At 30.8% G+C, this 23,707-nt stretch overlaps 1 protein-coding gene across 3 annotated transcripts in view; it reads left to right on the plus strand.

Moving 5' to 3' along the window:
* Window positions 1-22,852, plus strand: part of LOC129224304 (transcriptional repressor p66 alpha-like) — a 47,499-nt gene extending 24,647 nt beyond the window's left edge. For all 3 annotated transcript variants that reach the window (XM_054858738.1, XM_054858739.1, XM_054858737.1), the window contains exons 3-5: window positions 9,051-9,690; window positions 13,495-13,689; window positions 21,663-22,852. In XM_054858738.1, the coding sequence (XP_054714713.1) occupies window positions 9,051-9,690; window positions 13,495-13,689; window positions 21,663-22,556 (1,729 nt within the window). In that variant the 3' untranslated portion in view covers window positions 22,557-22,852. The remainder of the gene's footprint in view (window positions 1-9,050; window positions 9,691-13,494; window positions 13,690-21,662) is intronic.
* The last annotated feature ends 855 nt before the right edge of the window (window positions 22,853-23,707 follow it).

Below are 23,707 nucleotides of genomic sequence, written 5' to 3' on the forward strand. Positions count from 1 at the left end.
TTATGGATCATTCCACGTCAAATCACCTAAACTAAGTAGTCGGCCGTTCCGTCTTGTATCCGATTTTGTTCATTTTTTTTTACTATAGATATCTATCATGTAATCTCAAATTAATTTTTTTAGACTTTTTGAATAAAAATTACGTTTTGGAGAATCTTTTCAAAAATTCAAGGTTTGATCTTTTTTCTGAATTACAGTTTCAGCATAAATTTAGAAAATCTCTCTAATCTCTTTATTTTTTGCAACCAATTAAGCTGAGTTTGATATCAATTTCAAGCTAATATTTTTCTCTTTCAGTGTGAACGACAGAAAGTATTCTGTGAATAGCTGGGTATCGCCACTCTTTGTGTAAAGTCACATTTTATGCTTTTTCAATTGAGAGATTAAATAAGTCATATCTCCCAAGTACCAACTCTGTTCTGCATCTTTTTTTTTTTTTTTTTTTTTTTTTTTTTTTTTTTTTTTTTTTTTTGTAGCGTATTTAAATTATTCTCTTGCTATGTAGAAAAACTAGAAGGGTGTTTTTTGTTGTTTTGAAATTAGAAAAAATGTTTGTTTTGCAGAAAAAGTTTTCTATTACTTTAAAGCCTTTTTAAGCTTAAAAAAGTGCAAAAAACTTTTCAGAGCAATTATTAATACTGGACTGTCAAAGGATAAAAATTGATTTTTATCAATAGTTAAGCGCTAAAAAGTTCTTCACTTTGGAAAAGAATTGTGCAAAAACCTCCGCTTTACAAATAAAAAAAAAAAACACTTTTGATTGAAAGTACACTAAATATTAAGGATAATAATTTGAAGAATATAATAAAAAATATTTCTAATGGCATTATTTTTCATGTTTTTCAACATTAAAAGATAAGAAAAAAAAATTACTATTGAAAAGTTTTCATAGCATGAACTTGTTTGGATTAGGTAACACCTGACAAAGTTTCCTTCACTCTTACAGTACTCAAGGAAATGTGTTCCATCAAACAGAATATATTGATTGAAATTGTTTAAGTTGTGCTGTAATAAAGAAAAAAAAAGGGTGACCTAACTTTTAATTGAATTAAGAAATAGAGTAAATTTTTAAAATATAAATGCAGTCCACACAAGCATGCATTTCATTTCACATTTTATAATCGACAAAATGTGTCGATTCACTTTCAAAGCTTTTTATAATTGAAGCAACACAGTTTGTAGGCCATACTACACATCATTCTTCTAATGCTTCAATTCACTTTCAAAGTTTTTTATAATTAAAGCAACATAGTTTGTAGGCCATACTACACGTCATTCTTCTAATGCTTTGAAAGTCAATCGACATATAGCTTTAGTCACTTATAAAATGTTAAATGAACTGGATGATTATGCATACTGCATTTATTTTAAAAAATTACTCTATTTCTTAATTCAATTCAAAATTATCTCACTTTTTATCTTAATTGCAGAACAACTTAGAAAATTTTCTTCAATACCTTCCGTTTTATCTCTTTAAAAAGATGGCAGATGGAGCACGTTTCTTTTATATCAAAAGATGAGAAAATCAGAATTTCTATCAATTAGTTTCAAAGAGATTTTAAAATATACTTCAATCAGCAAAAAATATCATCTTCAGAGAAATCTAGAGTGGGGTTGCATGAGTAATGTAAGAGTGGAAGATCGTTGTCAGGCGTTATGTAATCCGAACAAGTTTGTGCTACAAAAACTTTTCAATTCTAATTCTTTTTTTTTATCTTTTAATGTTGAAAAACATGAAAAATAATGCTATTAGATATAGTTTTTGCACTATTCTTCAAACTCTCTACTTAATACAGTAAAACCTGTAAAGTTGATCACCCTTGTAAGTTGACCGCTATTTTCTGGCACAGATTGAGATCTTATTATATAATTCAACCTCTATAAGTTGACCACCTGGTTAAGTTGACCACTAAAGTAGTGCACCGCAAGTGGTCCACTTTACACAGGTTTCACTGTATTTAGTATCCTTTCAATCTGAAGTGAAGGTTTTCGCACAATTTTTTTCCAAACTGAAGAACTTTTTAGCTCTTAAATATTGATACAAATCAATTTTTATCCTTTAACAGTCCAGTATTTGTTATTCTGAAATGTTTTTGGGCTTTTTTAAGGTAAAAAGGGCTTTAAAGCAATAAAAAAACTTGTATTTTCTGCAAAACAAACTTTTTTTTTATAACAACAAAAAACGCCCTTCTCCTTTTTTCTACATATCAAGAGAATGATTTAAATATGTTACAAAAAAAAATTGATGCAGATCATAGCTGGTACTCCGGAGATATGACTTACTTAATCTCCCAATTGAAAAAGCATAAAAACTGACTTTAGATACGGAGTGGCAACACCCAACTATTCACAGAATACTTTCTGTTATTTATACTGAAAGAGAAAAATATTAGCTTGAAATTGATATCAAATTCAGCTTAATTGGTTGAAAAGTAAAGAAATTAGAGAGATTTTTCTAAATTCATGCTGATATGGTGTCTCCGAAAAAATGATCAAAAATCAATTTTTGAAAAAATCAAACCTTAAGTTTCATTAAAAAATTATTTAGGCTTTTCTCATAGATATCTATTTGTAAAAAAATAATGGACAAAATCGAGATATGATGGGCGCATGGCATTAAGCGATTTGACGTGAAATGATCCTTATGCATTTTAGCTTTTCTACCTTATCTATCCTGGTTTTTCGTGTATTTCAAAGTCTGATTGCATCAGCTTCAGGAAAACTCTATCAGTTTGATTTACTATGTGATTTTACATCTTAACATCAATTAATTTCAATTCTTACCTTTATTTTGAACCCAGTTTAGTTTTATTTTCTGTTAGAGGACCTGTAGACTCCCTATTTTGTTACACCTCTTCTAAAAGTTCAATCTAAATACATCCCAGTTGAACTAAGCAAATGGTATATTGCATGCAAGTCAATGTCTTTCGTAGAAATTAGCAAATTTTTATCAGGCTTCACCTTTGGTTTATGCTAATTTTAGAAAATAAACTAAATCTAAAAAGTTATTAATGTTAAATAAAATAAGGCAGCATGTATAATAATTACTGATGTGGATCGTCTAAATACCCAGCAAGTAGATAAATATTTTTTGGGTATTTACCCAAGGTCTGGGTAAATACCCAAAAACTGGGTATTTTTTTTAAAAATTGCAAAAAGTGAATGGGATTGTTTTTTTAAAATCTAAATATAAAATAATTGGTAAAACTGATACATATGTATTACAATAGTTTATTATATTTTTTATTGAAAGACTTGTTGAAATTATGAAAGAAACATATCGTGAACCAAAGAATCTTTCTTTTCAATGTCATAAATGAAGAAGATGTTTGCTATTTTTTTATAACCAGTTAAGCTTTTTACTTTTTGTAGAATGACTTTTATATCTGAAATTTCGCTATCAACATTGATTAGGCATACCCAACACATTCAATGTGAATGTTATATTGGATTGCTAAGTTGTTTCACACAATAATTTAAAAAATGTGATCAAAATACAATTTTTGGGAAAAATTGAGTGTTTTGTGTATGGTTGGATATACAAGGTGTATTCCGAAAGTAATGCAATGGTTTTTTCCAGGCCGCTTTTATTGATTGGAGTATAATCGAACTATTTAGTTTAGGTGAGGGAGACCCTAAGGTTTTCCGGAAAACCAGTCTCATGGTTCTCCGAGCTGTGGAAGTGACCGGACGTAAGTTAATGTTAACCTCTGTGCATCGACCATGTCACAGGGAAAAATGGTACACAATTAAGTTTTTTTGCTTAACCAACAAAGTCTCTTGAGAAGACTAACAAAATTATTCGTGAGGCTTACGGGGACTCTTCTCTGTCCTATTCACAAGTTTTGAGGTGGTTAAAGACCTCTAAAGAGGGCTGGGAAGAGGTTCAAAATGGACAACGCTCTGGGCGGCCGTCAACCAGCAAAACCGACAACAATGTGGCTCATGTTCCTCAATTGTCGGACATCCCTCGATTGACTATTAAGATGGTTGCAAATGAACTGAACACGTCATCTACTGCTGTGTTTCGCATTACTCAAGATTTAGCGATGAGAAAAGTGCGAGGCAAGTTTGTGACGAAGCACCTTTTCCATAAGGTGCTGCGAATCTGCGAGTTCCTGGCTAAACACAAAGTGAAAAAGCTGTCCCAGCCCATTATAGTCCTGACGTCATCCCGGCAGACTTCTTTTTATTCCCTCGGATCAAGGCAGGCCTGAAATGAACCCATTTTTCATCCCTAGAAGAGATCCAATCGGCCGTGACGAAGACTTTAGAGGAGATCCCCAAAAACACCTTTCGGGGTACTTGCCAGTCATGGCAGAGATGATGGAAGAAATGTGCAGAAGGCCAAGGACATTACTTTGAAGAATTTTAAGTGTTTTTTCAAATCTGTTCAATAAATTACTTTTAAAAAAAATTGCATTACTTTTGGAATACACCCTGTATATATACATAGTGAAATACATACAGAAAAGTACTTTAGTTGAAAATAAATTTTTTTAATGAATACCCGAGTAAAAGCAAATTTTGGGCATTTACCCAGGTATATATTGGGTATTTTCCCCTAAAAGTAAATACCTGGGTATATCACTAATAACAATACAAATAAAAACATTAAAAAAAGTTTAAAACTCAGCTCACAGCTTTTTCGAGGCTATCAAAAACAAATCTATTCTAAAGAGACTTGTTTTTAATAGCTTTGCGTTTTAAAGTCCATAGTGATATCAATATGAGTCATTCCATTTCAAATCAGGCAGGCAGGTATGAAAAGTGTCATATGACCATCACCGATTTTTTTGAAAAAAATACAGTAGTTACAACTAAGGGACATATGAAATATCCCAAAAGGATTTTGCAAGAAAAAATTTTTTCTTCAGTTACAGCCTATTAAAATTCTGCACAAAATCCGCCATTTTGGAAAAAACAGGCAAAACACTCCATTTCAAATGGACATTATTTCAAAAGTATTTAACCTATTTGAATAATTCTTTTTTCTAAAAATAAATAAGGACCCATATATCCTCTAGACATCGTTTTTGAAAGTTTAGTTAGGTTTTTTGATAAAGAAAAAAAATCATTTTTGTCGCGAAAAAACTGCATTTTTACCGATTTTATGATTTTTTTTCTCCATGAAAAAAAAGTTTTTTTTACTAAACGGAGATGGCAGTCTAAAGCCCTTATATGATAGTTTCATAACATATTTTATTATAATCCTTGGATGCATACAGCCTCGGAAATAAAATTTAAAATTTTGAAAATTTTCAAAAATTAGCGATTTTTGAAGTGATTTTACACAAAAAACCCATTTTTTTAAAGTCTAAAAATTGGCTCATTTGAACCTCATATAATGCTTAACAAGTGGGTAGACACCGCATCCCGTATTTTTTCCCATAAAATGTTTTATGATTTTTTGAAAGTGACCTTATCGCCCATGGCATGCATGTAAAATAAAAATTTCTAATAATTTCAGTAACTGAAATTCTGGTTATATTAATGCCTAATAACTACAATAAAGGTGCCCTTTATCAGGGACAACTAAAATCTTACTAACTTTTAATAATATATCAGTAACAAACTGCTGTTGATGACCTAGTCAATTCGTCTTTTTGTAAGACTCTGTGTGTAGCCTTTAGATAGAAGAGCCTTTGGTGATTATATTAATGACTAATAGCTACAATAATGATGTACTTTATCAGAAACAGTAAAAATCTATATTTTTTTTTATAAATATTAGTTTATTTTGTCTCCAAAACTATGCATTCACCGTTACTTTCATATGCAGCAACGAATCATATTTTTTCTCTTTCAATTCTCTTTCTCTTCAACTCAATTATGTGACAGGGGGAACAATCAAAGGGAAGAACAATACAATGCATTTAAAACGATTAATTTTAATTTCGTGCTTTGGTTGACATTGGCGAATGTTGTCACATAATTTTTGGATCCTACCTAGTATGATTACTTTTGTACGTAAGAATATGTATACTAAATTCATACCGCAAAACTCACTTGTAGTTTAAGAATTTAAAAAGCCCACTGTTTTATGAGAGAAATAATTTATTGAACATGGTTGTAAGTTGAGGTAACCAAACAGATCTCACCAAAGGTAGCTATTATAGCCAGGTATCCAATTTCTAACAAAAGAATGTCAGGACAGGGTGGCGACAGATCAGGGAGATCAGGGAAAAATCAGGGAACTTTATTAATCAGGGAGATGTCGGGGAATTTTGAAAAAATAACAAAAAATCAGGGAAAATTGATTTTATGAAGGAAAAAAATTTTTTTTTGCTTTACAAAATTAAGTATTTTAATTCCCTACGCATTTTCCGCCAATTATCTGCTCAAAAAAAAGTAAAATTAATGAGGTGTGATTATACACTGCCGTATATTTGTGCATTTTTTTCCTCAACGTCAAAGTATTGAATCTTACTTATTCCCCACAGGATAAACTTCCTAAGATTGTTTCTGTGTCTGTTAGGTTGTTTATTTTACCTAGCTAAAAATTTCCTTTTATGCTTTCAATGCTACGTAAAATAAACAACCATACAGGCAAAGAGGAAGCCTTCATTAATGCCTTAGCTCCTTTGCCTTTATTCCATTGTCTCGAAGTAATTAGCATACTGTAATCAGAATTTCAAAAAGAAATCTTTGGTTTTTGAATTAATACAATAAAAGCTTAAAAATTATTACTTCTTCCTGTTTTTAATTTGATTGATAAAATTGAACTTTCAATAAAAAAAAAACTTTGTTTTTTGCCGTTATATTATTTGTTATCACCGCAGATTATAAAGGTTTTCTTTTCTTCGGACTTAAGTGATTCTTTTATTTTATAACCAAGTTGTATTCTTCTTTTATATATTTTGAAATTAACTAATTGCTTTTTTATTTCTTTTTTTCCCCCTTGCATTTCAAAGTTGTTTGTTACAAAAGCGATGTAAGATTTTTTTTTCATTACATACTGAAATCATTTGAAATAGAGTTAACTAAGTAACTTAAGTAAATATCTTTATTTTTTTACTGTTAAAATGCTGTATTCATGCATTAAAATCTATGTTCTTGATTAGTGAAAAGCTCCATATGAATGGATGTCAAATGGTTTCATCTGTTTTGCATAAATATGTCAATTAGTTATATAAGAATAACTACATTACTTCTATTATTTCACTATTGCTTGTTATTCTTGCAACAATTGTTATACTGTTTGAAAATTTATTTCAAAATAATTTCAATTACTTTTTAGTTCTATCATAAATACATATATGTTTTTAAGAGTGATTTTAATAGTTTCTTAAAATTCTTATGCTAAGTGGTTTCTGGAAGTAAAGTTTTTTTTTTTTTTAAATTCTCTATAATCTTTCCATTGTAGAAAAATTTAATATATTATTTTGTAATTTTTTTCCCCCAAAAAAATGATTTGATATGTTTTTTTTTAACCATTTTATTAAAAAAGTAGCACAACTTAAAACGTTTAAAATACTGCATTTTATACAAACATACTATGGATTTCAAGTAGGGCAAAGAAAGAAAACCATTATCATTGGTAACGTAAATCAGGGAAATTTGGTGAACTTAATCAGGGAAAAGTCAGGGAACTTTCTTTCACAGTTCCTGTCGCCACCCTGCAGGATCCCTATAGTATTCAGAACTTATTTTAATGCTTAAGTGGCCTGAATTTGGTCAAAAATACAAAAATTTGAGTGAAACAAATAAGGAAGTATGGGATCTCAGCTCCCATAACAATTAGGCGCTGATCAGCAGAAAAATATATTCATTTAACAAAGTACAAAAAGACGAAATGACTAGGTCATCAACAGCGGTTTGTTACTGATATATTATTAAAAGTTAGTAAGATTTTAGTTGTTCCTGATAAAGGGCACCTTTATTGTAGTTATTAGGCATTAATATGACCAGAATTTCAGTTACTGAAATTATTAGAAATTTTTATTTTACATGCATGCCATGGGCGATAAGGTCACTTTCAAAAAATCATAAAACATTTTATGGGAAAAGATACGGGATGCGGTGTCTACCCACTTGTTAAGCATTATATGGGGTTCAAATGAGCCAATTTTTAGACTTTTAAAAAATGGGTTTTTTGAGTAAAATCACTTCAAAAATCGCTAATTTTTGAAAATTTTCAAAGTTTAAAATTTTATTTCCGAGGCTGTATGCATCCAAGGATTATAATAAAATATGTTATGAAACTATCATATAAGGGCTTTAGACTGCCATCTCCGTTTAGTAAAAAAAACTTTTTTTTCATGGAGAAAAAAATCATAAAATCGGTAAAAATGCAGTTTTTTCGCGACAAAAATGATTTTTTTTCTTTAGAAAAAACCTAACTAAACTTTCAAAAATGATGTCTAGAGGATATATGGGTCCTTATTTATTTTTAGAAAAAAGAATTATTCAAATAGGTTAAATACTTTTGAAATAATGTCCATTTGAAATGGAGTGTTTTGCCGGTTTTTTCCAAAATGGCGGATTTTGTGCAGAATTTTAATAGGCTGTAACTGAAGAAAAAAAATTTTTCTTGCAAAATCCTTTTGGGATATTTCATATGTCCCTTAGTTGTAATTACTGTATTTTTTTCAAAAAAATCGGTGATGGTCATGTGACAGACCCTGCCTGATCTGAAATGGAATGGCTCATATGAATTATTTTCTTTAAGCTGGGGTTTTAAACAAGCAATTACTTATTCATAGAAATTCTTTGATTAAGTATATTGAATATTTTCACGTTATAAATGAATGGGAAAGGAAACAACAGTTTTCGATTTCAAAAACCCTCCCGGACATTTTTTCTCGGTGCACCACTGGTTCAGAAACTTGTATTATATGTAAGTAACATATAATTGTACTCACTTTCTTTTAATTTCCTTTGCTTTTTAATTTGCTTCCTGTCGAGAGACAGAAGAATTGGAACCTAGATTCCTTTCTCTTGCTCACACTACTTACAAAAAGCAATTGCATTTGAAAGTTTGAAGTTTAGACATGTTTGGTGTTTTTTAAGTGATTTGAGATTTTGATTGATTTCTTTTTTTATTACAGAAGAAGTCGAGGGCGCCCAAGAAAAAATCTTGCAGTTCCAAATGTGGCTCAAATTTCAAGCTTAAATAACTTTTCAAATGCAGCACTAAAGCGAAAATCAGCTGAGCAAGCAACAGATGAAATTCAGATTTTAGGGACAAATGGTTTGGAAAGCTTAAGTGCCAAAAAGGCAAAAGAAGACTTCGCTGATGACGCACCTAAACGGCTTCTACCACATCGAGCAGCCAGATTCACAGAATCTTATGGCGGAACTTCACCAGATGTGGTTGTCATTTCTGATGAAGATAAAGATGAAGATAGTGATTCAGATAGTGATTCTGAGTGCAGTTTGTTGCCTTCTCCTGTCCAAAAAATCAAATCTAAAGAAGAGCTTGAGGAATTGGAAGCTTTGATTGATAAGTTAAAGAAAGAATTATCTGACGAAGAGATGAAACTAGTTCTCCTTTGCAAACTAAAAGAAAGTCAAAAGGCCAAAGATTCAAAAAGAGAAAGTAATGTTAGTCCATCTCCATCAACAGTTAGTACAGTTAATAATACTACTCCTAAAAATTTAACTATACCTCAGAAGAGTGGCATCCAAATTCAGAGTCTGCCAAGTAAACAATTGTTATCCTGCAATAAATATACAACAAGCAAAAGGGTATTTATTCCTTTTATTTTGATTTACATTTTAAAAAAATTATAATTGCATTTTACAGGGTGGCAACATATCAAGGAATTCAGGGAACTTAATTAATCAGGGAAATATCGGAGTTTCGAAAAAATAACAAAAAAATCAGGAAAAATTGATGAAATGAAGAAAAAAATTTTTTTTTCTTTTTCTGCTTTGCAAAATTAAGTACTCTAATTCCCTATGCATTTTTTGCCAATTATCTGTTTTAAAATAAGTTAAGTTAATGAGGTGTGATAACACTCTGCCGCATATTTGTGCATCTTTTTCCTCAACGTCAAAATATTGAATCTTAACTATTAACATATTAACCACAGGATGAACTTCCTAAGATTACTTCTGTGTCTGTAAAGTTGTTTATTTTGCGTAGCTCAAATTTTTCTTTTATACATTACATGCTACGTAAAATAAACACCTCTACAGGCAAAGAGGAAGCCATTATTAATGACTTAGCTCCCTTGCCTCATTGTCTTGAAATAAGTAGCGTATTGTAATCATGATTTCAATAGAAATATTAGTTTTTTAAATTAAGGTTAATGAAGGCTTAAAAGTTATTATTTCTTTACGTATTTAACTTAATTGCTAAATTTGAATGAAAATCAAGATCAAATTTGTTTTTTGCCATCTTATTCTTCGCTGTTACCTCAAATTATACGAAGAATTTTTTTTTTCCAGGCATTGAAAATGCTTTTATTTTAAAACCAAGCTGTATACATATACAGAAAATCACATTTATTTATTGTTTATGAACTCATTCAGCATAGTTCTGGGCATACTTAGAGTAATTTTAACTTTTGAAAAAACAAATCTGCCAATTAATCAGTGAAAATTGTTTGATTAATCTTTGTATCCCTAATTTATGCCATGAGAAAATAATCCTTTCTTTTTCTAGGGTCATCCGGGGTAAAATGGGTATAAAAAGCAGCATTTTTAATTTAAGTTACCCATAGCAGAAATATCATGAAATATAATTGTATTTTAGTTCAATATTCTGTACATTGTGTATCTTAGGTCTAATTTGGACATAATATGTTTTAACTTTTTACTTTAAAGTTAGTGTAAAGGGGAATACCTATTTTACCCCTGTGTACACCCATTTTACCCCGTGCTTTAGGGTGAAATGGGTATACACTGGGGTAAAATGGGTATATGCTGTTTAAAGTTGAACTACACTGCACTAAAGGAGAATTTTTTTTTTAAATTGAGTAAAATTGCATTGGAGGATAAAAACTTTACTCCAAAACAACCACAAAAAATGTTTACAGAATCAAATTTATGAACAAAAGGCGCATTGGCAAAGATTTGCGGTTTGGCTGAGGAAGTATTTTTACAACTTTTTAATGCATGCACAACATCAATGTCATCTTTCTTGGGGAGCAAATAGGATAATTTGGCAGATGATTTTGTAGCAAACTTCTCAGTATATTTACCTTCAGCTGACCTTCACCTTCAGTGATTAAACCTATGAATTCCAAATTTAACAACGGCCCTGTCGCCAATTGCTGGGATTAACAACTAGGAGAACCACCAGTTTTCACTTCTACTTCATTAGTTATTTTATCAATTATTGTTAATGTCTTTTTTTTTAATTTATTTATTTTATGTGTATTTATTTATTTTATGTGTATTTATTTATTTTTTCTGCTTTTTTGTTTGTCTCTTGCCTGTTTGTGTACAATCTTGCAGCCATCTGCTCTGTAATTAAAACTTCTCCCACCTTTGTTTGGACTTACTTTTTTTTTTGTAAATTTTTCATTTTCTTACCAGTGCTAAAAAATGGCTGTGAACCAAGAGGTATAGCAGGAGGATTTAGTTATTCAGTACAACTTTGCTATGAGACATAAGGATTCTGTTGTGATTGTGTGTGAGGTTGTACTTAGACTATGTTCTGGGCATAAGGGGAGAGGGGGTTGGTGGTTTTAAAAGGAAATTAAAAAGACAGCATATTAGCTATTAATACTTACTATGTTTAATAATGTGTAGCAATGAATCACATACATAGTAAACTGACAGTAAATTACTAACCTACAGTAATCATGAACTATATCGATAATAATCGAAAAATATAATACCTTTAAGCACTAATTGGCCTAAGTTATAGTAATTAAAATAAAACAGATAAATGCAGCGTAATTATTTATAAAACTTTTTAAAAACATACTTTTCGTTTAAAAGATGAATAATATCTAACATTTATCTTGCAAAGATAATTTAAGTTTTTTAATCTTCATGCATTCAATGTCTTTAACTCGAAAATGTTTGCTATACCCATTTTACCCCGTACAACTAAAAGTACTATAAATTTTTTGTAAATATTAAAATTTACTTATTTTTTGTGTTTTCTGTTAGAAAAATTCTTTTTCTAACAGAAACAGAGGGCAAACCTAACGTGGAAGCGAGGTTTATGCAGTGATTAGGATCTGCTTAGCCTTCACAATGCTACTAGGTTAGGTTTGCTTCAACTATAATAGTATTTTTGTCGTTATCATGTATGCCAATAACAGATGATCTGGGCTAAGTAAGGAGATACAGAATTGCATAAAAAGCAACTATGCTTTGAAATGTAAATTAGTTAGGGAAAATGTAATATTCAAATGGTTCTAATTAAATTAACACACAAATGAATTCCAGGGAGAAACAACGATAAATTTTTAGTGTCAATCGCTTAAAGTTTCAGGCGTGTTTTTTTTTACTAGTATGGAGCATTTTTATGAAAACAATAAGGTCGTTATGGTAACTTCTTAATATCTCTGAAATACATTTGCACTAAAAAGAATAAAATTAAAAAAAAAATAGAACCAACTTCAAAATTGCTCTAAAAAGTGAAAAATAATTTTATTCTTTTAAACACCATCGATAATACTTTAAAGCATAATTTTTGAAGTTGGCGCAAAAACGATCGATAAAATCATTCACAGCCATTACTCAACTACAACGATAAATTTAATCAGGCCCAGTTTCTTCACTACCACATGCATTACGCATTGATGACAGCATATGAGTAACAATATAAATGTTTCGTTCCTAACTTTGGATGATTTTTTGATAAAAATATGAATGAAGCATGATTACAATGGATTTTACTTTTTGTTTTTGCGCCAACTTCAAAAATTATGTTTAAAAGTATTATCGATGGTGTTTAAAGAATAAAATTATTTTTCACTTTTTAGAGCAATTTTGAAGTCGGTTCTTTTTTTTTTTTTTTTTTCAAAATTTTTTTTATTTTTAAAAAATGTTGTCCAGTAGAATAAAATCAAGAAAAATGCAACTATACCCATTTTACCCCGGGTCCCCCTAGTAATTTGCAATATTGTAATGCAATTATGTTGAACTGTATATTCATTTAGTTGAATTTGATTGCTTTTCCCCCAAGAAGTTACCTAAAATTTGATGCACCAAATTGTAATTTAACATTTTCTTTGCACATTTATTAGATTATAATTACTACACAATCATTTTATTTTAATTTTATGATTAATCTAAAAGTTTTTTTTATTATTAAGCAGTGCAATAGAAATATAACTGGATTGAATTATACAACAATTTAATTGCATCATACCAATAATTTTTCATATCAAACGCATGGAAAATCTGTAAATTTTCATTTTGTCCAATTTTTTCCAGCTTCCCGAACAGTTTACCAAAAAAAGTGGAGAAAATAACAATTCTATTAACCATGAGTATTATGAGTAATTGCGTAATGTGAAAAATGCAGTGTTCATGCTGATATAATGCATGTAGCTAGTTCTTTATTAATGTGTCTTGTTGTTACAGGAAGTAAAACAGACTTCATTTGTACAAAGCAATAATGCCAAACAATCATTACCATTGCCAACATCTGTGAGTCAGCATATTGTCAAAGAAGAACTAAATAAAAATATTGTTACAAGTTCTCAGCAGCTCAAATCGAACCCATTTAACCAGTTTCCTCTTCTTAAAAATCTGTCAAATCAAATTACAATAACACAAGTAAGTGCCAGTGTTTATATATTTTTCACATTTATCTTAATTTTTTTAAATAAATGCTTGGTTTTAAGGAAAATGTATTTCTTTTATAACAACTTGCACAGTATTAGATTTCTGAATTAAAGTGTTCATGAAATGCTTTTAGAAATACAATATTAAAGGGTATGAAACACAATAATCCTGAACATTTTTCATAATTTGAGTGAAGTTTTACTTTGATGAACAAAAAATTTAAAAATGTTGCACTAGGTTGCTTTTCACATCTTTTGCATTTGTTACTTGCCAATACTTCGTGATGAAAATTAATTCAAACTTTTTTATTACATGCAACAGATATGGTGTAAATTATTAAATTAAACTAATAAATCTGAAAACCATGACCTTAAAAATACTACCATTTCATTGAAATTTTCTGTAAAAACTAAATAAGGAAACTGTTTATAATGTTTCCAAGCTTGAAGTTGACTATTGTCTAAAGCAGTGTTTCCCAACCTTTTATCTCTTTTGAACCCCTTGTAAAATGCACAAGAAGTTAGCGAACCCCTTGTGCAGCATGTACTTGTAATAAGTAACGATCAAAAAAAGAAGAGGACAAAAAGAATAGCCATGCATATAATAAAAATTGGGGAAAATGTTTTAGATTGACATCTCTCAATATTTCATTGCAAAAACGTAAACATATCAGCAAAGTATGGAAGTACCTACTTCTACAGACTATAATGATAGCTAGAGAATGAATGCAAAAAAATTTCAACAAAAAACAGACTCAATGATTATTTTTTATTAAGCTTCAGCCAACTTCAAAAAGAAAAAAAACCCTCTAAATGAAGTAGTTGGAACAGGAACTGTAGTTTAACTCAAATCTGACAGTTTCAGTCTTACTTTAGGTTCACAGTATTTAGTTTGCTTTTCTGTGTGTGTTAAAAAAAATTTCCACAAGGAAACATGATCCAAAAGGGGATACTAAATTTAAAACATCTTTTTGTGATACAGAATATTTATTTTTAAAAATGAATCAGATGGTCAATTAAAGAATATTTTTTAAAAATGCCTTTCTTTTATAAAACTCTCAGTTTGACAATATATTTTTTCTGGCAATAAAATTAGAACAGTCTTAAAATTATGTCTTCTTGTAAAAGACTTTGAGTCTAGCTGTTTGGTAGGAACATACTGCACACTTCAATCATGTGGCGGCGATTTCAGATAATCCTGCTATTTCAAGTTTGAGTGCTGAAGATTTTTTTCTCTATTTATGCTAAAAGTGTGAAATTAAATTTGTAGTTATTTTTTGTTTTAGTGTTTGAAAAATAATAGAAACCCCTTTAATGAACTCTAGTTATTCTAGGTTCGTACGCTCCGGGAACACCTGGAATTGTCAGGGAAAATGACATACATTAGAGAACCAATTATCCGGGAAGTTCGGGACCGTCGCTATCCCAGATATGTGAATTTCCCTGCTTTCTGGATCACTAAAATATTGGCCGATTGTTTGTAAAACTTAAATTAGTATAATAAATGGTTATGCATATTAAAATGAGAAGAAAACAGTTCAGAAATGCTTATGAATATCGAAATATTAATAACTAATGGTGAGAGAATAATTTAAATACCAAAAAACTTAAGTTATTCATAATACCTGAGACCCTCACATTCTGTTTGAAAAAAAAAAAAAATCCACCGTTTTTCCATGTTTTAAAACGAAAAAAAATGAAGGGAAGGGCAAAAAATAAGTTTTCGTACCTAAATGTGCAATTTTTCTACTATGGTGTACAAAAGAATTCGCTTTCATGATCGTGTTTTTTTCTTTTTTTAATTATCTGTAAAGGTTTTGTGTTTGCGATTACGGTAGTTATTGATAACTAATGCTTTTGCATCTCGTTAATATCAACATAAATTTGATTTATGAGTTCTTGCAGCCTTAATAGTCTTGCATTTAATAGATTTCTAGAATTCACAATCGACTAACTATCCGGAAAATTTGCAAAGCTGATTTTTTGCGTTTTCCGCACTTTTGCGACGTGACTTACGCAAAACACCTTTAATTATAGGCCATTCAATAAAATACTGCATTAGAATGGGACAATATTCATTTCCTTAGCTTTCAGTTAAAATAAAAGACGAAAATTTTCAGACATACGAATGTACTTTTTTTATCAAGAAAATATTTCTGAAATTTTGCTCCGCATAAAGGATAACTATTTGAAGTTGGTGTTTGCAAACATTTTCCTGAGTTATACGTGAGTAATATGGTGTTTATTTAAAAAAGTTCATTTTCCTTTTGGTACTTCAAAAAAAAAAAAACTGATGTGTGCATCACATGACTTCCTTTTACTCAAATTTTAATGTCATTTTCCCATTATTGGCAATTTTAATGTGATTCAATAGTTTACTCTCTAAATATCACCACCAGTGGCCATAGGCGGATTTATGGGGGGGCAATGCCCCCCAGTCTTGGGAGGACTTTATACATAGTAACAATAAACCTTCCAAAATTTTTAAACAAAAAAATCATGATTTTTTTTCTTTTTCTAATAGTTCAGAAGCGAAAATGCAGAGAATAGCGACTGTCCTTTTCTGGGGGGAGGGGTATGGGGGAGAGAAATCCGTACAATATATTACAAGTAGTAAAGCGGTCACTGGGATGCTGAAATGTGTTGAAAACGACTACTTTGAACTGAAAGCTATTAGGGCAAGTATATAAGTGAAAATATTGACTGAACGAGCTATGTATTCAGCTGCAATACTTAAAATAATCGAGGATTATTTCAACAAATTAGAAACTGAAACGAAGATTTTAAAAAAGCAGATTTGCCTATAAACTAAACAAGCAATATAGCTTAGGACACCCGCTTTGTTGAAAGCCACTAACTCAAGAAAATTTCATGATTTGTTGGTTATCAAAAAAAAAAAGGAAGGACTTGAAAAAATAAATTTCATTTTAAAGTGCTTGAAAACACTGAAAATTTTGGAAAAGTACGGATACAAACCATAAATTTAAACATTTATAGCAAATAGGAGGCGGTAGAGGAATAAATGTCGAAATATGTTAAATTCAGTTCCTCGCCTCATCCTGCATCAAAAATTTAAAAATCATGGTTCTCACGTTTTTGTAACATAGTATTTGAGAAAACATTTTTTGACTCACATGTTTCATATCTTGCTGTTTATTTAATCCCAAAATGCAGTGCAGTATTTTGGAAATTCTTTTGTATTGCTTGCTTCTATCTTACTTATACTGCATATTGTTAATCTGTTCAGCACGGGGGGGGGGGGGGGGGGGGGAAACACCACCTCTATTCCTTTTCGTTTTCTGCACTGCTTGTAATTAAATAATTTTAATTGTTCTCAAGTCCTTGAAACGGGTTAGATGAGTCTTTGAAATTCCTAAGCAAAGGGTGCTTCAATTTAGTTTCTTATCAAGTGTTTAAATTATGATTTGTCCAAATGGGCATTATGGTACTCACATGTTATCTATTTTCTAAATCTGTACACCATTTTTTTTAAAGCATGCTCAAAAAATAAAAATCCTGCCCCCCCCCCCAGGAACTCGGTCCTAAATCTGCCTATGCCAGTGGCCAAATTGAAACCAGATTATTTAAAAAAATCGCCAAATTTGTCGCCAAGTTGGCGAAAAAACTTGACGACCAAAAGACCGGCAATATATCGCCAAGTGTCCGCCAAATTATAACACCACTTGAGTATACATGGAAATTAACAATGATTTCCCCCCAAAAAGGGGCAAAAGACCCCTTTAGAAACACCGGAATGCAACCAAAAGGGGAGGTGCACTACTAGATCCCACTAGGAGTTTACTTACCAAACTTCAACTTTTTAGGACATACCGTTCTTGAGTTATGCGACATACAGACGGACATCACGACAAAAGTCGTAATTTACTTGGGGAATGTCAAAATGGATATTTCAAGTGTTTATAATATGTTCTAAGGCACTTACCGCGTGTGTTCGGGTTGAAAATAAAAACTCAACAATAATTAGGGGGTGAGCAAAATGGAAATTAAGGCCGAATTTGAAGTGAAATTTTTTTTGCAAGTACAATACTTCCTTTTTTGTAAAAGGAAGTAAAAAAGGTTAATTTTTCAACAATTACCAAAAATGCTTATTTTTGAAAAATGGCGGGGAAAAGTTGCCGATTTTCTGGTTTCCCGGTTTTTTGGTTCCCGGATAAAAGGTTCTGCACTGTAGTTAAAAATGTCAGGGAGAAGTTGGGGAGTTTTCCGATTTCGCCTGAAATTTTTTTTTCCAATTTTTTCCCAGTTAATTTTGCAACATGAGATCTATTCTTTCTTCTTATCGATGTTTCCTGAAAAAATTTTTAAAAATTTAGTGGCAAAATGACGCTGGCAATAAAAAAGATTGAGACCCAAAAAAAGTTTCCGCAGCCGCCATTTTTGGTTATCAATAGTTTCCAAGAAAAAAAATTCCTTGGGTGAACAGGAGTAATGCACAAACTTTTCATAGGACAAAAACTAGACAAGCCACTGCTTCGGGAGCACAAACCTGGAGAGGAGAGGTTCCATCGAGGAAATTGTCTTTTTGATCGGAAAGTCTTCTCAGCAACGTGTGAAAAGTAGTCCCCATGTTTGGTCATTCACAAGATTGAAGACACAACGCTTAAATGCCTAAGTTTCCCAAAACAAAGCATAATTGGACGTTTTCTTTAACTGCAAACTAATGAAAATAATGCAAAATGTGCCGAATTTTTTTTTTTTTTTTAATTATTATTATTTAAAATAACTTTCTTGAGGAAGGAAAAAATTTTGTTCTTAAAATGTAATCTTATCCTCAATGCCTTGGACGCAAATGTGCTAAAAACTTTTCAACTGAACTGTAGTTTCATGAAGATTTACTATTTTTAAATTGTTTTCATGCTACAAATTCAAAAAATTTATCATTAATTTTTGGCATAGCCGCCATATTTGGTCATTCCCGAGATGGAAGTGCACAAGACTTTTTAAGTACCTAAGTTTCCGAAAACGACATTGGATGTTTATTGCAATGCAAACTAATGAAAACAACGCAAAATGTTCCTTTATTTCGGATAATTCGCAATTTTTTTCTGGAAAAATGCAAAATTTTATCTTTAGAACATTTTTTTATTCTAATTGATTCAGACGCTTAATTTGCTAAAAACTGATTATTTTGTCTTAATTGTAGTTTTTAAGGATCATTAATTATTTACAGATACATTTATATTACACATTCAAAAATCTACTTAGTATCTTAAATTCTTCACGTAGTCGCCATATTCGCAACTCCAGAGCTCAAATACGCTACTTTGCGGTGAAAAATACTACTGCCAAAAAAGGTAAAACATTCCATTCCACGTGTTTGGGGTAAATTGCAGGCTTCAGACAGTTTATGGTGTAATGTAATTTCAGAAGAATAGAAAAAAAAGCTTCCCACAAACACAATGAAATATTACTGTCATTCACTAAGCGTCAAAGCAAGTTGTAAGATACGGCATTTGTTTTACCTTTTTCATCCACCATTAGATATTAGCTCCAGCGCCCCCTATAGTTTATTGGAGATGTGAATTAGGTCGTTTGCAAGAGGGAAATAGAGGTAAATTTCCAAAAACAGAATTGGATGTTTATCTCAATGAAAGAAACATTCATTGTTCCTTTCTTTATCTCTATTGAAAGTAACATACATTATAATTTATATGCAATAAATTATAATTTTTTAAAAATTAATTATTTTCTAGAAAAGGAATATTTTAATGTAAGCATCCTATAGTACAATATGAAAGAAAAAAAACTGATGATTATTGGCATCGGTCTATAATCGGCAGATGTTGATTTTTGTTATGCATTATATGATATGCCAATCAATGCAACAAGTTAATCATATTTATACTGAAAAATAGCTTTGTATTTTGCTCAATATGTTTTGTTGTTATATACTAATAAGAAAATAAAAAGAATTATTGTAAACCAAAAGCAGATGCTAAAAGATTACAGCAAAACGTAACATTACGCATGACACAAAGCATCAAAGAAATGCAAAAATAAGTTGAAAGTACTTTCTTTTCAACAAGTAGTAAATAAATTAAAACAATTTTGAACGAAACGCAAAAAAAAAAAATAATAATAATAAATTAATAAAACATTAACACACATTTGAAAATTATGTTGATTTTTTATGTGGGTCAAAAAATTAGAATAATCAATTCATTTAATGTGAATTTGAAAAGTAGCGAAAATATTTCCATACCTGTTAACTGCGTAGGTTGTGACAAGTATAAAGCCTGGCGCTCAGAAAACTGTACGTTATTCTTTTGCTGCAAATGGGTCGTCAACGTGATAAAATCAGAGACAAGGAAGCTGCTTTTTGTATCATAGTTTAAAGTTAGAAAAAACAATTAATCTTTGATTAAAAGAATAATTTACTATCTACGTTTACAAAGATTTTAAAAGAATATAGAAGGACTGATCAATTAAAAACAACCGCGGTAAATGAGGTAGAAAGCTTACAACAACTGGTAGAGAGAAATGCAAATTAAAGTGAATCGTCCTAAATAATTGTTTTAAAAATGCCTCCTATATCCATAAATGTTGAAAAGAATCTGTAGTTATTGTGTCCAAGCCAACTACACTTAGACGATTGCATAAACTGCAGTTGCAATTGCGAGTCTTCGAAGTGAAACCAAAGATGAACCTGAAGCAGAGACGTGCTTAACGCTTCTGGAGCAAAATGAAGCTCATCTAGGTACAACAAGAAAGAGGTGTTTAGGTGGCATTAGAAAAGCGAAACGCTTGAGAAATCTTGTGCAAGATGTTCTCTCAAATTGAGACATGGGTATTCATGAGCCTTGCTGGAATTGGGCAATTTTATGCATCTTAAAACAATGTATGAATTCTGCTGGCACAGCAGGGACACAATCAGTGACACATTTATCTTTCAGCAAGATTCCGCTTTCTGTCACATCTCTAAATCAACTCATAGATTTTAAGAGAGATTTCGGTTTTTAGCTGGCCAAGCTAAGGGCTTTAGGCCAAGCAACTCTACTGATCTCAATACCATCAAAAATTTGTGGCATCGTCAAATCTAAATGAAAGTTCAAGACCTAGGGTCCACTAACAAAATTGAACTCATTGTCGCATTGAAGAGGGATGGAAACAGCTGGTGCAATTTATATCTGGAAGGATTAAGGATTCTTGCAAAAAAAAAGGACGCGACCAAATCTTGATTTTGTTCGTTTGAAAATGTGTTTTCTCATTTTAGTTTTAATATTCTATTTTTTTGACTCAATGTAAAGTATCATCATTTAAATACCCACTTTGTTCTTATATTTTGTTAGATTAAGCTTTTTCCCCAAAAAATAAAAGTATTCTAATTTTTTGAATTCGGGTTGTACAACTCGTGCAGTGAATATATGAAAAAAAAATTAAGTTTTATTCAAAGTATTCTTTCAAAAATTATTTTGGGGGAGAGAATAGGACAACAGACATATTTCGGGTTAGATTTGTCACAATTAAACATGCTCTATACTTTTTTCCCAAAAATGCAAACCTAAAAGAAAATCTGTATTGACCCCCGTTTTATTCAAATAAACAGAAAGAAATTCATTTGTGCATTTAAACTAGTGTTTGTGATAAAAGGTTTTTTTTTTTTTTGCAACAAAATATTTCTTTGTCCAAGTGATAAAAAAATTACTGACTAATCTTGAAAATGAATAATTTCTTTTTTAATACTGTGCTAGATTTAAATCTGCAAAATCATAGCTTTGAAAGTTAGCAATCAATTTTTTTGATATTGGTTTGGAAGCTGCTTAGAGAATCTCTTAAAGTATTTCAAGAAAAAAGGAGGAACAAGGTTTAGAATAGGGTATCTCACAAGCTTGTATGCTTTGCAACTTTAAGTAGAAGTTGCTTTGTAGACTTCTAATTGTTTGTTCTTATAATTTTTTTTTTTTTCTTTTAGAAGTTGTAATTGTTTTTCTTATTATTTTATAGGTACCAGCTCCAGCATCAGAAGTCAAAAAAGAACCTGAAGAAAAAATTGATGCAGAAACTATTTATCAGCGACAAGCAGCGGCTAAGCTGGCATTGAGAAAGCAGCTTGAAAAAACACTTTTACAAATTCCTCTACCTAAGAGACCTCCACTAAAACTAAACTTTTTCCCAAACCCTAACAGTATAGAATTTTTTTGTTTACTAGGTTTAGACTATGTTGTAGATTTCATAACAAAGTCAAAAAAGAACAATGTATGGAAAGAACCGCTGAGATGTGTTCAGTGCTCCATCGATTTCACTTGCTCTTGGAAGTGGAAAGAAGTAGAGAAAAATGGAAAAAAGACATACGACGTTTTTTGTGAGGCATGTATAAATTCTAATGTACGCAAAGCTTTGAAAGCTCAACATACCAATAACCTGAAAGCTGCATTTTTAAAAGCACTTCAGCAAGAAAAGGAGATTGACCGCTTAGCTCAGACAATACCAAAGTCACATTCCTCTACTCGTGAATCTCGTCCAAGTTCTCGCATCAATACCCCATCTCCTGCACATCAGACTCATCACACAGCATCTGCTTTCTCTGTTCCTAAAACTGGATCAACTATTTCATACATTCCCAAACCTGCACCACCATTAAATCATACTAATATGGCACAAATGAACAAATTAAATCCCCAGTTTCAATCCATTTTACAAGCTCAAGCCCAACATTTATTAGCGTCAGGTGTGCCTTTGCATCCCAATGTATTGTCTTTAACATCATTTGTTCCACCAAGTTCTCATCACAGTAGAGGAAAGCCATCTACGGGTCAAAACGATATTCGCAGGAATTATCGCTCTGATAGAGTCCAATCACCATCTATACCTCAAGCATCATCAAGCTGGAAAAGTTAAGTAGTTGTACGACATTTAGAAGGAAAAGGCTATTTTATTTGATGAACTATGACTCTTAATTTGTGTCTGGGTCTACTCAGAAAAAGGAATGTATTCATTTCTATCCATAGAAGAGAAGGCCATTGATTTAGCTTGTTTGTTTTGTATTTATCACAACATTTATTTAAAAAAATCATAGTTGGCTTTTTTAGGTTCCACCCATTTTATTCTTATCCCAAGATCCTTTGTAATTAAAACATACTTGTATTTTTATCCAAAAATGTCTTTGTATGAAAATTTATATTAAAAATATTATACTTTTATTTGTCCTTAATGTTTATTTTGAATTCAGTTCTGCTATTAGGTATCTTCAAACTTTTAATTTGATAACAGTCACATTTAATGCAATACTGTATAAGTTATCTCTCTACCTGTAACTACATTATACATTTTTCATATTGTCACAAAAATTTAAATTTCTTTGATAATTTCTCATTCTTCTATCTTAGTTGAATGTTTTATTTCAAATAATGATTATAATAAATAAATAAAATTTATTTTATTGATATGTACCTGAACCATTTCAATAAAATAATCAGCTGAATACATATTCATTATTGTTCTTTGATGTTTAGTACTGACAGAGTTCATGATCAAGACATCTCTAAGATTGGTTTTTTAACTTATCAAAAACTGTTTCTTAACTACTGCAAAAATTACTTTTTTTTTTTTTTAATTTATATTTTGTCTTTGAAATTTTGTCTAAGCAAACTCTATTTAACCCCTTTTTTTTCTTGACCCGTATTCGGAAAATGTACTTGGAATATCTTTCATGTTGGGTCGCAAGTTTTCAAAAATGCCTGTGTCCCATTACAAGGAACCCATGTGGTAACCATGCTAATGTTTGTTCAAAACCATTTTTTAGAGTCAGTGGAAAAGCAACATCAAAATTGGACCTTGACAAGCAAATTTTGGGAGGCACCAAACTTCAACTGAAAATGACATTTGAAGTGAAAAAAAAAGTTTTTACTGCCAGGGGAAACCTATATCAATCAATAATAGATTTGGAGTTTAACACCAGATTCAAATAATTTATCATTTATATAGTTGAAGAATATTTTACACATCTTTTTTTAAAAAAATAGCAAACCCCTCATCACACACACACACCC

This window comes from Uloborus diversus, chromosome 6 (genome assembly GCF_026930045.1).
Source record: "Uloborus diversus isolate 005 chromosome 6, Udiv.v.3.1, whole genome shotgun sequence".
Lineage (NCBI taxonomy): Eukaryota > Metazoa > Arthropoda > Arachnida > Araneae > Uloboridae > Uloborus > Uloborus diversus.